A 14,638-nucleotide genomic window follows, 5' to 3' on the forward strand; every position below is an offset into this window, starting at 1 on the left:
TTCACAAATGCAATCTTGTTTCAAATTTGACTCCTGTTAACAACAATGTGATATGCAGAGCCCATGCTGCAGCTGTACTGCTTCAAGGTCATGGTGACAAAGGTTAAATTTCAGACAATTTTATGTCAATGACAATAAAATCTATACTCAATGAAGTACTTTCTTCAATCTTAGCTCATATGATAGCCTTTTAAAATTTGATGCATGGACTTAGATAGAAATTTAAGGCTTAATGATAGTTGGAATATTTGTTTTTAGCTCACTTGAGGTTAATGTCCTCAAGGTGAGCTTTTGTGATGGCCCGTTGTCCATCGTCCGTCCATGCGTGTGTCCGTCCGTACAAACTAGAGCTACATTATTGGGTTTGGTCTATTGTTCTCATAACAATAGATGTCTTTGAAGTCATTCATTCCGTTTCTCTTGTGGGGTTATTTTCTGCATTGTTGGGTTAAAAGGAACAAAAGAAATAACAAAAGAAAACCCCATAATTAATGTAGCTCTGGTAAGAATGTTCGTCCGTGCTTCAACAATTTCTTTACATAACTTCTCCTCCTAAACCACGTGGCCAAATTTGTTGAAACTTTGCAGGGATGTTCCTTGCATAAAGCTCTACCAAAGTTGTTCAAAGATTTAATTTCCATAAAGAACTCTGGTTACCATGGCAACCAAAATATTTTCTTTTAAGAATTTATTTTAAAAATCTTCCTGTAAAAAACCACACGAGCTTGAGCTAAGATATTTGGCACGAAACATCTTCTAGTGAATGTCTACCAAGTTTTTTCAAATAAAAGCCCTAGGGATTAAATTGGCCCCTCCCCGGGGGTCATTGATTTTCCTTTCATGTCTTTAGTGAAAACTTAAAAAATTTCTTGTAAAAAACTGAAAGAGCTAGAACTAAGATATTTGGCATGAAACATCTTCTAGTGGATGGCTACCAAGTTTGTTCAAATAAAATCCCTAGAGTCAAACTTGGCCCCGTTCCGGGGGTCATTGATTTTCCTTATATGTATATATTGAAAACTTAAAAAAATTTCTTGTAAAAAACTGAAAGAGCTTGAACTTAGATATATTGGCATGAAACATCCTCTAGAGGATGTCTACCAAGTTTGTTCATATAAAAGCCCTAGGGTCAAAATTGGCCCTGCCCCGGGGGTCATGGATTTTCCTTACATGTATATAGTGAAAACTTAAAAAAAACTTTCTTGTAAAAAACTGAAAGAGCTAGCGCTTAGATATTTAGCATGAAACATCCTTTAAGTAGATGTCTTCCAAGTGTAGTAAAAAAAGCCCTAGGATCTCAAAATTAGCCCTGCCCCGGGGGTCATTGATTTTCCTGTTATGTAGATAGTGAAAACTTAAAAAAGAATTTTGTAAAAAACCAAAAGAGCTAGAGCTTAGATATTTGGCATGAAACATCTTCTAGTGAAGCCTACCAAGTTTGTTTAAATAAAAGCCTTAGGGTCAAAATTGGCCCTGCCCCAGGGGTCATTGATTTTACTAATTTGTATATAGTGAAAATTAATAAAAAAATTATTGTAAAAAAAACGTCAGAGCTAAAGCTTAGATATTTGGCATGAAACATCTTCTAGTGGATGTCTACCAAGTTTGTTCAAATAAAAGCCCTAGGGTCAAAATTTGCCCTGCCCCGGGGGTCATTGATTTTCCTTAGATGTATATAGTGAAAAAATCTTCTTGTGAACATCCAAAAGAGGTAGAGCTTAGACATAAGGCATGAACCATCTTCTTGTGTATGTCTAAAAAGTTTGTTCAAATAAAAGGCCTAGGGTCGAAATTGACCCTGCCCTGGGGTCATTTTCCCTTATCAGTGTATAGTAAAAACTTTAAAAAATCTTCTGAAAATCCAAAAGCACTAAAGCTAAGATATTTGGCATGAAACATCTTCTAGTGGATGTCTACCATGTTTGTTGAAATAAAAGCCCTAGGGTCAAAAATAACCTGACCCAAGGGAATCGAAGTTGACAGTTCAATCCCCAGCCGGGTCAATGTTTGTTTTCCTTCTCTTTTTCTTTCATCTTTTTATTAGCTCACCTCTCATTTAGTGACAGGCTGAACTATTCAATTACATGGCGGCCACAGCTAAAGTTAGAAAACAACAACATCTAAACTACTGGTTCAATTTTGAAATAAATTTACACACAAATTTCAATGGTGACATAACACAAAATAACTTAGATTAAACTGTCCCTTGTTTTCAAATTGTGCTTCTTGGGTGAAACGGGGCTCCAGTTTGACCTTTTGACCTTTTTCTCAGGTCAGTGATCCAGGGCCCAGAAAGGGCCCTCTTGTTTCTATGAAAGCACTAGTTTGTTTTGGCCACCTTACTGGCCCTCTGACTTTGAAATGAAAATTTCTTTATACAAGATCTGAAATAACAGCTGAATACATTATAGGTGGAAAAATAAACCTGATATGAAGCAAATAATTGTGTGCTGCATAGTTTAGCAAAAATTATTGCCTCATGTCCTTTGTCCATTATTGCGCTTCTTGATATAATTTAGAAATAATTCTTCAGATTAAAATATGTGTATTTTTGTCAATGATAGTCTCTATTCTGTTGGAAGAATTTTAAGTTCTTTTGATATGCTGAAAAAATGTGTTGCCTTTCCTCATTACTTTATCATACATTGTAACACTTGTGATTGTATTTTCAGATGAAAGCCGGTCAAAGTTAAACAGTCGGTAAGTTTATTACTATTGATAAGTGAAATGGAATTTTAGATAGATAGGATGAGGGTTTTGTGAGGATGTATTTAGGAAGCTAGCGCTCATCTTGGAGAATGTCTAAATCAGAAAAAAAAAGTGAAATTTCTCTTTGATTAAAATTAATATTTTGTCAAATTATTTTATGAGAAACGCTGAATATGCATTATAAACAATTTATGTTTAGATATTTCTGAGGAAAAATCCGAAAAATGCTGATTTCAGTAACAGATATTTGTCCACAGCCTTTAATCTCCTGAAGATGAATCTTTGCATATAATGATGTTATCATACATTGTTGGGATCAATACTAAATTCTCTTGGATAAGTACACTTTTGTCAAACCTTTATTGGACTTGTCTGATATAGGCTTTGCAGCAGTGTGAGAATCCAATAGAATCAGCATTGCTCTATAAAAATTAATTTAAAATGGTTTCTTTTAATTTCAATGTTTTAGACATTTTGACAGAACTTTGTAACTTCAAGTGAAATACAGAACTGATACAATTTTTATGCCACCGTAGCATCTGCGATGCGGTGGCATATAGCGATTCACCTGTGTGTGTGTTTGTATGTATGTTTGTGTGTTCTATAGATTATATAGTGAACTTAAAAAATCTTCTTGTGAAAAACCACTAGTCCAATTTCAACCAAACTTGACAGGATTGATCCTTGGGTGAAGGGCTTCAAAACTTGTTCAAAGAATTTCATTCCATGCAGAAATCTGGTTGCCATGGCAACCAAAAGGAATTATGAGAATAAATTTAAAAAATCTTCTTGTAAAGACCCACAAGGCCTAGAGCATAGATATTTTGCGTAAGGCATTGTCTGTTAGACCTCTACCAAGATTGTTGAAATTATAGCCCTTGGGTCAAAATTGGCCCCGCCCCGGGGGTCATTGATTTTCACTATATGTACATATAGTAAAAACTTAAAATACCTTCTGTCTGAAGGTACAAGGCTTAGGGCTTTGATACTTGGTATATGATATTATCTATAGGTACTCTACCAAAGTTGCTCAAATTTTGCTTCTAGTGTCAAGATTAGCCTTGCCCCGGGGGTCATTGGTTTTCCTTATATGTATAAAGTAAAAACTTTAAAAAATCCCCTTCTTGAAATTGACAAAGGTTAGAGGTTGGATATTTTGCATGAAACATAGTGTAGTGAACCTCTAGCAAGATGGTTCAAATTATAGCCCTTGGGTCAAAATTGGTCCGCCCCGTGGGTCATTGATTTTTACTATGTACATATATTAAAAAATTAAAGAATCTTATTTTCTGAAGGTTCAAGGCTTAGAGCTTTGATATTTGGTATATGATATCATCTATAGGTACTCTACCAAAGTTGTTTAAATTTTGCCACTAGTGTCAAAATTAGCCCTGCCCCGGGGGTCATAGGTTTTCCTTATAAGTATATAGTAAAAACTTGAAAAAAATCATCTTCTCTTAATTGACAAAGGCTAGAGGTTAGATATTTTGCATGAAACATTGTGTAGTGAACCTCTAGCAAGATAGTTTAAATTATAGCCCTGGGGTCAAAATTAGCCCCGCCCTGAGGGTCTTTGATTTTCAGTCACTATGTACATATAGTAAAAAATTAAATTTTTGTCTGAAGGTACAAGGCTAAGAGCCTTGTTATTTTGTATATAATATCATTTTTGGGTCCTCTACCAAAGTTGTTTAAATTATGCCCCTAGTGTTAAAATTGCCCTGCCCAGAGGCGATAGTTTTCCTTAAATGTATATAGTAAAAACTTGAAAAATCTTCTTTTGGCATGAGACTTTGTGTAGTGAACCTCTAATAAGATTGTTCAAATTATAGCCCTGGTGTCAAAATTGGTCCCTCCCTGGGGGTCATTGATTTATACTATGAGCATGTAGCAAAAAATTAAAAAATCTTATTGTCTGAAGGTACGAGGCTTAGAGCTTCGATGTTTGCTTTATAATATCATCCATAGGTCCTCTACAAAAGTTGTTCAAATTTTGCCCTTGGTGTCAAAATTGACCCTGCCCGGTGGCATTGAATTTCATTATGTAAACAGAAACTAACACTGCGAAAAAGACATGGATATACGGAAGTGTACGGAATTCCGTATATCGTTAATATACGTGTAAGAATACGGGAAACTTGAAATACGGAGATGTACGGGACCGTATATTATATCAGTCCGTATATGACTAGTATACGAACTCCGTACACTCGTAATATACGGGAAATTTGATGTACGAAGTCCGTATTTTACTAATATACGGAATTTTTATGACAAGTCCGTATATTACTAAAATACGAAATTCCGTATTCGTGCAAATACGGATTCTGTATATAGAAATAGCGAATGATACCGTCAGTGCGACATCCACCTGTAGCATGCAGACGCGGTATTCTAGCTCAATACCGCTGTGTTTGCTTTTTAGCATACATCCGCAGATAAATAGCGAATACTTTACCATTGCGATTGATTACTATTAGATAGTACTTTTTTGTATTTTGCATCTATGGTGAATCATGTTATTTTGTAATTTCTTTTTCATTATCATTATAATATTTTATAATGATGAGCCAAACATGAGAAAATGATAAAGTTGAAATTGTGATGTTTAAAACATGAATTAATTATATTAAAATCGTGAAACTGTGAAGTTGAAATCGTGAAAGTTAAAATAATTGTGAAATCACGAAGATGAAATCGGGATTGTTCACACAACATTTAAATTTTACGTTTATATATGTCACATAATATAACACATGTACTTGCATATGTAAAAAAAAATCAACAATGATATCTCATTCATTCATTCATTCATTCATTCATTCATTCATTCATTCATTCATTCATTCATTGAATCAATCAACCAATCATTCATTCATTTATTCATACATTCATTCATTCATTCATCACTCATTTATTCTTATATTTATTTATTTATTTTTATTTATTTATTTATTTATTTATTTATTTCAGGAAACATAAAGATTTGCGTTTTTGTACACAAGTTTCGAATAGAAATCTTATGAAGTTCCGACTTCCCCAATTTTAATTCTTTTCGCGCGGTCTCATTTATGACATAATATTGTGTAATAGCCACGTGCTGTATTGCGATAATCGAAGCCAATACTGATTAAGCCGGATATTGATCCGGATATTGATCATAAACGCAGCAGGGTATAACGAGTTTCGGTTTTCTCCGATTACGTAAGTTAGCGCAATTGGTGTTGAATGTCTTAACGGTAATTTTTACTGTTAATTTCTAATATAATTCATGTACGAAATAAAGGAATTAAAGTGTGATCTCATAACCGAGTCTCTATATTTTGTCTCATTCGTATACATACATTTCTATGTGATTTTGTTCCAGATATTATAAAGACTATAACCTGACATATTAAAATGAAACAGACATAGCTGCTGTATTCTTTCAAATGTTTTTGCAGCGTCGTGTTGTTGTTATCCTTTTATCTGGCGGAATTCGTAATTTAAACAAGACACAATTAAGTTATTACTATACGTCAAAATTCTTTGGCAGTGTGTAAATCATATCAGTCAGTGATACTGAAGAGTTTTTTGTTCTTAAGAGAAATAACGTTGAGTGTAATGTACTTGGTAAGAGACTTGTAATATTATGTGTACCTACATGAAAAATTTGGCAGGTAGTTTCTTTATCAATCAAATCTATCATCTCCAAACATTTGATGATTGTTAATATAATGTATATATGTTGATGTCATACACCTTTTGTTATTTTGTATGTTTTGTGTCCTCATCGGCTTTAAAGCCTATTTGAATGAAATGTAATAATCTACTGCATAATAGAAACTGGGACATGATATGAATAAAGTCCCAAACAGAACAGTTATTCCATTAGAGCAGATAATGAATTAAAGTTATTTTTTAATATAAATACTGAGCTTTCAACACACATACATTTATTTAATTACAGTTGTCAAACTAAAATATATGATAAATTTTACTATTAATTATCAATCCTTTATTAAAGCAATTTAATATTTTAGAATTTTGACAATTCGACTAAAAAGGAAAAGAAATATAAAAAGTACATTCTCTTGATAAGTTATTTTTTTTAATATTATTTTCATGCTTTACCCGCTTATTGTTGTTATAACAAAAATTTGTGTAATTTATGAATATTCTTAGCGCTTCTAAAACGTCTTTTATTATTATCATAAATATTATTATTATTATTATTATTATTATTATTATTATTATTATTATTATTATCATCATCATCATCATCATCATCATCATCATCATCATCATCATCATCATCATCAATATTATTATTATTAAAACACACATACATTTATTTAATTATAGTTGTCTAACTAAAATATATGATAAATTTTACTATTATTTTTATTATTATTATTATTATTATTATTATTATTATTATTATTATTATTATTATTATTATTATTATTATAAAAAATAAATAACCGATTAAGCATTAGAATCAATGTTTTGCCTATGAAAAAGTATCAATGGTTATGTCATACATGTATGCAAAGTTATCGTTTATGGATACATGATATTTCCTATTTAATATTGCATTATTTTGACTTAGTATGCTGGTTTCTTCCGCATTATCACGGACCTTAATATAAATCCGTGGCATTATTAATGCTAAATGCTTAATTACACAAACGGTATCTAGGCATATCACGCGTTTTCAAAACAGCCAATGAGTTTGAAGCGTTGGTTTTGTATGACGTGAATCCTATCAACCAATCAGAAATAGCGCGGGCGAAATGAAAAAAGAAAAACGCGATTGGAAATGGATGGTTAATAAAATTCAGAATATTGCAAAACAAGGTAGGTTAAAAGTTATTTTTTATCGTTGTAATATCAATATGCGATCAATAGAATTGTTGCATTTTGTGAACAACTGCTTATTTCAGGTTAAACTGATTTGTTTTTAGAAAACTTTAACACTTTTTAAATCTGTTTCGCTATCCAATATGGCCGCCGGATTAGATAATTAAAGCAGGGATATATCCCTAAATTTAGACTGGGAGGTTACGAGTTTGATTTTGATTTCTAAACTGTATCTTGTGGTTTGAAAAATGCAAAAACAACAAAATGAAAAGGGCATTTCTTAAATACGTTAATCATAACTTCCCTTTTGGGTAAGAAAGAGACGTTAAAATTTACGACATTTAAACATCGAAGATGTCAAGGTATTACAGCCCCTGGACATGGTAGTACAAAAGGATTAATCAGTGTGTGTGACACGACCTATGTATGCTTGATTGGTCAACTGAATGGACTTTATAATCTTCAGCGATCTCAATTATCACTTAAAATCAGGGGTGCGAGTCAGTGTGCAATAAATTTAATCAATATAATAACAAAAATTATGAGATTGAACAGATTAACATATTTTAAAAGAAAATTGTTTAGTACTTCTAAAAAATATGTTTATAAATTTTAGATAAAATCGTCTTTCTCAGTCTTGATAATTCAACGAGCAGAATACTTGTTTTATATTCGCAGTTTTTATTTTTTTATACAAATCCCTATTATTTGATGCAAATATAAGTCACTTTAAAGACTCCGCTCTTTTCATTTTTATTCACTTTTTTTAAGTTTCTGTACACATTTTTCTATATATTTCTTATTTATATTAACTATAATTATATAAATGAATACAAATCTGAAACAAAAATAGCAAACAAATATTTATTTTTTCATTTAAATCATTATACATTTAGATGAATAAAAAATGACAATATTTGTCAGAATTTTTTATTTACATTAATACAAAGAATGACAGATAAATATCTGCATGATTGCATGTTATATGACCGACAGGTGTTACGTTTAAAAGTTACGTGTTAATTCACCTTTTACCCTTGGTGTCAAAAGATATGCTTATTTTTACATTGATACGAAGCTTAGTGTCGGTGTAAGAATTTTAAAACTCGTGAATATAAAATATAGCGACGAACCATAAGTTTTAAAACGGTTTTGTTTGTATTGTTTTAGCATATATATAATAATTAGCAAGATCGAGTTTACTCGCCATTCAGGACGGACAACTCTTTTTTTGTTCATTCGATATTCTTGGTTATTTATCTACGTTGTTTAGGATAACCCAGATTTTAAATTGTATATACATGAACTGAGTTTTCAACATTTACATTGGATTTTTTATTGGACAAGTTAAAATTTAAATATTTTTTCTTATTATAATTAAAACACTTTGTTTAGTTTTTAAGATAAACATTACGCATAAGGTGATATCGCATGGGTCAGTCACAAACACGCGCCTGTTTGAGGAAACAGTTATTTAATATTTGTTATACATAAATTTAAACGCTTGAAAAACTGTATAGAGCCTTTGTACATTAGACAATTTTTCGACATTCCATATTTTGACTTATATTTCACATAAAGCGATATGCTGGAACATACGATATAGTACATCCCAGGCGATATGGTAACACACGCACGCACGCACGAACACACAAACATACATAACTACACATGCACATAAATGTGAACACGTTCCTACAGTATTAACACTTTCGCACATGTGATCACTTATGAAATATTTTCAATGTGCTCTTTATCAGTTTATGCTGAAGTTATATTATCATTTTTCAGGACAGTGTACAGCGTGTTTAAATCTTCCAGAAATGCAGCTGTGCCCTCTTTACAGCAATTATAGATGAAGCAAAGTATGGTAGCAAGTAATATAGATGTAAGTTCACGTATATACATTGTTGTATTTTGTGAATAAAATAAGACAATTACACGGACGTACTGTCTGTAAAGAAGAGTTACCCAGACTCATATATTCCCATCCGTACTGACATCATGTGTTTTATTCTTTCTCAAGGCAAAGTCAAATTTCCTTAATTACACGCATTTATTTTGACATGAATGAATGTGGTTAGTTATAAATACATTGGTTCTCTTTTATATCTTGTTGGCGGAATGATGTCACACTTCATAAAATGATGTCAATTAAGGCATATAAGCATTTTGCAGCGCATTTGAAAATGCTAAAACATCCTTGCTTTTAATATGAAAAAATCAAATATATAAAATAGAAGAAACAACTCGAACACACACAATTGTTTGATATAGATGCACTGTGCATGCGACTTTATTTTATTAAATTAGTTTTCTTTTCTTAAACATATTACTGTATCAAAAAATATAACTTTTATATATGAGCCGTGTCATGACAAAACCAACATAATGGGTTTGCGACCAGCATGGATCCAGACCAGCCTGCGCATCCGCGCAGTCTGATCAGGATCCATGCTGTTCGCTATCAGTTGCTTTACTTGTTATAGGGTCTGTATGCGAACAGCATGGATCCTGATCAGACTGCGCGGATGCGCAGGCTGGTCTGGATCCATGCTGGTCGCAAACCCATTATGTTGGTTTTGTCGTGACACGGCTCATATGTTAATGATAGTAATTTTTTTAAGTTACTACGTGCATAAGCGATAAGTAGGCCGCTTTGATAATGTGAGAGTGACTCTACATTTTCTTTTGTGCATGTACACTAAAGTTAACAACCTTTGTCTGAATAGGTAAAACAGGGTTTTCACAAGCGAATATTATGTAAGATAAGAAATAGAATTTGAAATGTCTTGATGGAAAAGTTAGTAAAGTCATTCGAATGTCATACACATTAAATTTTATCACGAGTTCGAGCCTCACAAGTTGTCGCACTTTTTTGCGTTTTTCTTTCCATATATTTTTTTAAAATTTTACATTAAAAAAATGAATTGGGATAGAAAGGTAGTTTTGTTATGATATTTAATAGTTTAGACATACATGCACGGATGATAGTGATTTTTATCCTGTATAGTGTGTAGTTTGTAGTAGTCATAGTACTTTTGCAGTGCAGGAGTATTTCGTGCAAACTTAACTATAGTTGAAACAGTCTGTGTACAGTATCATGCATTCCGTATAAGTTTGCACCAACTTGCTAAATAGGGCTAAATGTAGCTACATTTAAAACAAAATGAGAAGTTAATAGAAAATAGCACAGCATTTATAATCTTTACAATAGATGATACAAAACTTTCATACTTGATTGATAATTATAAAGCAATATTTTTGGGAAAAAGGCGAATCCGAGCCTAGCTGTCTTGCATTGATATTTACCACAACCTTACCTACTGCATTACGCTGAGAGTTGGTAAATTTGTTGATAATTTGTTTTATATAGCTAGCCTGTTTGAAGATAATAAACACAATATGATAGCTGTTTTACACCTGGATAGTGGACTTGACCACCTCGTCACTTAATTATTATACTAAACGCACAGTACTTGTGCGCACGTGAAACATATGGCGTTGATACGTAAATGTTTCACGTGCGCACGTAATACTGTCGCATTCGCATGTAGTAACTAAAATATTTCCTATGTTATTTTATGCAATTGTCACATATGATACATATATTTTATTATCTGAATTTGATTTCATACTATCAGATTAATGCTATAGGCAAGGGAGAATATTTTGATTTATAATTTTTGTGAGAATTATCACTTTATTTTTAGTGATGGCACACTGTAAGAGATTTTATTGTCAACTTACCTAGTTAAACAGTCTTAACAATAAAAAAAATATTAATCTACACTAGTGTCCATTGAAGGTATTCATTCGTTGCTGTGAAGTTGTGATGGAATAGTTTTTGAAAGAATTGAAACTGAAACAAACAATAATTCAAATTTGTTAAGATTTACGTTTTTATATAAATGAGAAGTATAGCTGGGTATTCTGCCTTTTACTTAACTGGATATCATTGTGCAAACACGGATCTACACCTGAGTAGCAAATATCTGTACATTTTAAACCTTTTTTTCCCCAAACGAATTGACTCCTACTAACGATACTAATATACATCGTAAAACGATCAAAAAGATTATGTCAGCACTTTTCCCAATGCAATGTTATTTTGTTTAAATATATTTTAAATCAATAAAATACTCTTTACATAGAACAAAGATACCATTATAATTTATATTACGAGTGTGAAATATATGTATTCGTAAAAGTTTCATAACAAAAACATATAACTTATCATCCGTCATAGATTAATTATTTCATTTAAATCCTGTGTAAATGATTGCTTATAAATGACATCTTTATCCTAATAATATAAATAATTTTGAAATTTGAGTAAGAAAAAAAATTGTATATATGTATACGCTTAAAAAAATGCTTGTGTATAGTCTTTTTGAAAGTTGTGATAACTATTTCATGACATTATTTAAACAGGATTTTAAACTCTCTTCTTTCAGATACACACATGCCGAAGAAGATTGTAATATCTGGAGAAAACATTTCCTACGTCACGAAATAGACACCGTCACACTGGTCTACGTATCATTCCTATAGATGATTGATATATTTAACTGCTTTTAAGAACAGTGTTTGAATGACGAATTTCTGTGAATACGGATTTTTAATTTTAATGATTATTATTAAAACTTTCCGTAATTATCAATTTGTGCTATGGACTCATTTTCCTAAAATAATATGTGAATGTTAACACGAACAAATGATATGAATATCTTTAAAATGTTTTATGGGTGTAATATAAGTGGCTCATATGAATCATTGTTAAGATAAATCGAAAAGAACTTCAAGTTAGCATAGTTTGTTCTAGATTTAAACAACATGCAATTCATAAAGGTTACGGCTTGAAAATATCGAAAAATGTACATGTATAATTCGATCTCTGAAGAAAATATCGCGGTGCGGATGTTCTGCACTGTGATACGTATTTTATGACTCTGTATCGCAACATGCCGGTATATCGCCTTTCCGTTGCAACGCTACATTAATGTGTCCCTCTGGAATAAGGCTTACAACAATATATGACTATTGTAGCGAAGACATGTTTATTTTGTTTTATATATGTATACATATTGAATATATATGTTTATGAAATAATAAATATTTAAGAGTGACTCGATTTGGTTTTTACTTTTAAATTATTATTTGAAATACTTCAATTGTGAAGATAAAGTTTTTAAGCATATGACTACAATTCCCATTCACAATGTGTAATCAAACATGTTCTATTGTACAAGCCTGCATTTCGGTCATGTAAATGCATGCTTTTGATGATATCTGTACCTTCTTTTATCTCGAAAATACAGTTCTGTATACCCTTTGTACAACTAAAAAATGCAATTCCGTATATCCCCTGTATATATAGAAAATACGATTCCGTATATCTTCTGTATATGTAGAAAATACGATTCCGTATATCATCTGTATATGTGGAAAATACGATTCCGTATATCATCTGTATATATGGAAAATACGAGTCCGTATATCATCTGTATATGTAGAATATACGGTTCCGTATATCCTTTGTATACGTAGAAAATACGAGTCCGTATATCCTCTGTATACGTAGAAAATACGGTCCCGTATATCCTTGGTATATTTATAGTATACTAGGGATAACAACCTTGATAAAGTCCGTATACGGGATTTTATTCTCCTTATACCCCAAACATACGAACAAATATACGTACATGTATATAGTGCAAATACGGAATTCCGTATATGCCTGATGCATATACGGACTTCCCGTATACCCGGTGTTCCCTATACGGACTCGTATACTTGGTCCGTATATTCGACAAATACATCCCGTACACGCCCGTATATGTCAAAAATACGGGACCGTATATTCCCGTATATCAGTATATTTTTCGCAGTGTAAAACAAATGTTTTCTTAATTGGAGAAAGAAGCAGCTTATTTGACATGAAATATTATTAGGTGGACCTGTATCAAGATTGTTTGAATTAAACCCTTGGGTCAAAATTTTGCCTTGCCCAAGGGGATATTGACCTACTTTCTTGTCATTTGATGGACAGCCATGAAATTTGGACTATGTGCACAGTTTAGGTGACCTAGAATTTGATGTGACCTACTTTCTTGTCTTTTGGTGTGCAGCCATGTGCACAGATAAAGATGTAAAGTGAACTTTGATATCAGCTGGCATAGTGTCTTACTGTGTTGTCCCTTGATGTACAGTCATGGAATTTTGGCCATGTGAAATATGACCTTCCCCACCAAATTCACTAGACTCTACTGCATTGATAGATTCCTACTCTGATCTTTTATTTGAATAACAATATATTCTAATAGACAATAAAAATTAGATAGGTCAGTGATCTTTGCATTATGGCAATCTTCAATTGTATAGAAACAAAAAAAATTTGTTCTATTGTTACTTTGCACCCCATGCACAGTTTCAGATGTTAAATTGAACAATCTAACACTATCGGATTTTTTCTATATAAACAAAGAGGGCCGGAAGTGTTCATTATTCTACAACAATGCACTTACCATTCTTATTACCTCCCTGTGTATTTTCAAACTGAGACTTTTACGGCGCCATTTTGTTTAAAAAATCTGATAAATAAAAACCTTTCTTTGTCGAATTTTGTTTACGAAACTATCTAGAATGAAAAAAAATGGTCTACCTAAGAAAATGAGTCCGAACACCAATATCTTTAATTCAGTTGTTAATGCTTTACAGATGTTTAAAAGGTTGTGATGTCACAATGTAACGCCAAATGACACATGCAAAAACAAATCAAAATGCTATTTTAATGTCACAAACAAGTTAAATTTCACATTTATTTCACTATTAATATTTTGAATTTCGCTTGAAAAATATAGAGTGAAATAAAATTAACAAAGTTTTATCGACGTTTTCAAAATTCTTTATTCTCAAAATGTTTCTACACACAGTAGATTTAACGACAGTTTTTTTTCTCAATCAATTGGAACAGCCTTTTCTATTGGATTGGAACAGCCTTTTTTATTGGAAACTCTGATTTAACAAATTTAACAGCCAAACATAAAGTCCAACTATATAATAATTTTTTTTTCTTGATTTGTTA

The 14,638-nt window shown here is 31.8% G+C and overlaps 1 protein-coding gene and 1 long non-coding RNA gene across 2 annotated transcripts in view; both read left to right on the plus strand.

The window, feature by feature from the left end:
• LOC132758506 (uncharacterized) overlaps positions 1 to 14,638 on the plus strand; it is a 98,134-nt gene that overhangs the window by 10,601 nt on the left and 72,895 nt on the right. The window contains exon 3 of the mRNA XM_060750188.1: positions 2,673 to 2,700. Coding sequence (XP_060606171.1) covers positions 2,673 to 2,700 — 28 coding nt within the window. The remainder of the gene's footprint in view (positions 1 to 2,672; positions 2,701 to 14,638) is intronic.
• On the plus strand, positions 7,164 to 12,750 carry LOC132758508 (uncharacterized). Its single transcript, XR_009629584.1, has 3 exons — positions 7,164 to 7,548; positions 9,343 to 9,439; positions 12,009 to 12,750. It is a non-coding gene; the product is annotated as an uncharacterized LOC132758508 (long non-coding RNA).

The sequence above is a fragment of the Ruditapes philippinarum genome, unplaced genomic scaffold, assembly GCF_026571515.1.
Source record: "Ruditapes philippinarum isolate M1 unplaced genomic scaffold, ASM2657151v2 ctg1729_1_1_1_1, whole genome shotgun sequence".
Lineage (NCBI taxonomy): Eukaryota > Metazoa > Mollusca > Bivalvia > Venerida > Veneridae > Ruditapes > Ruditapes philippinarum.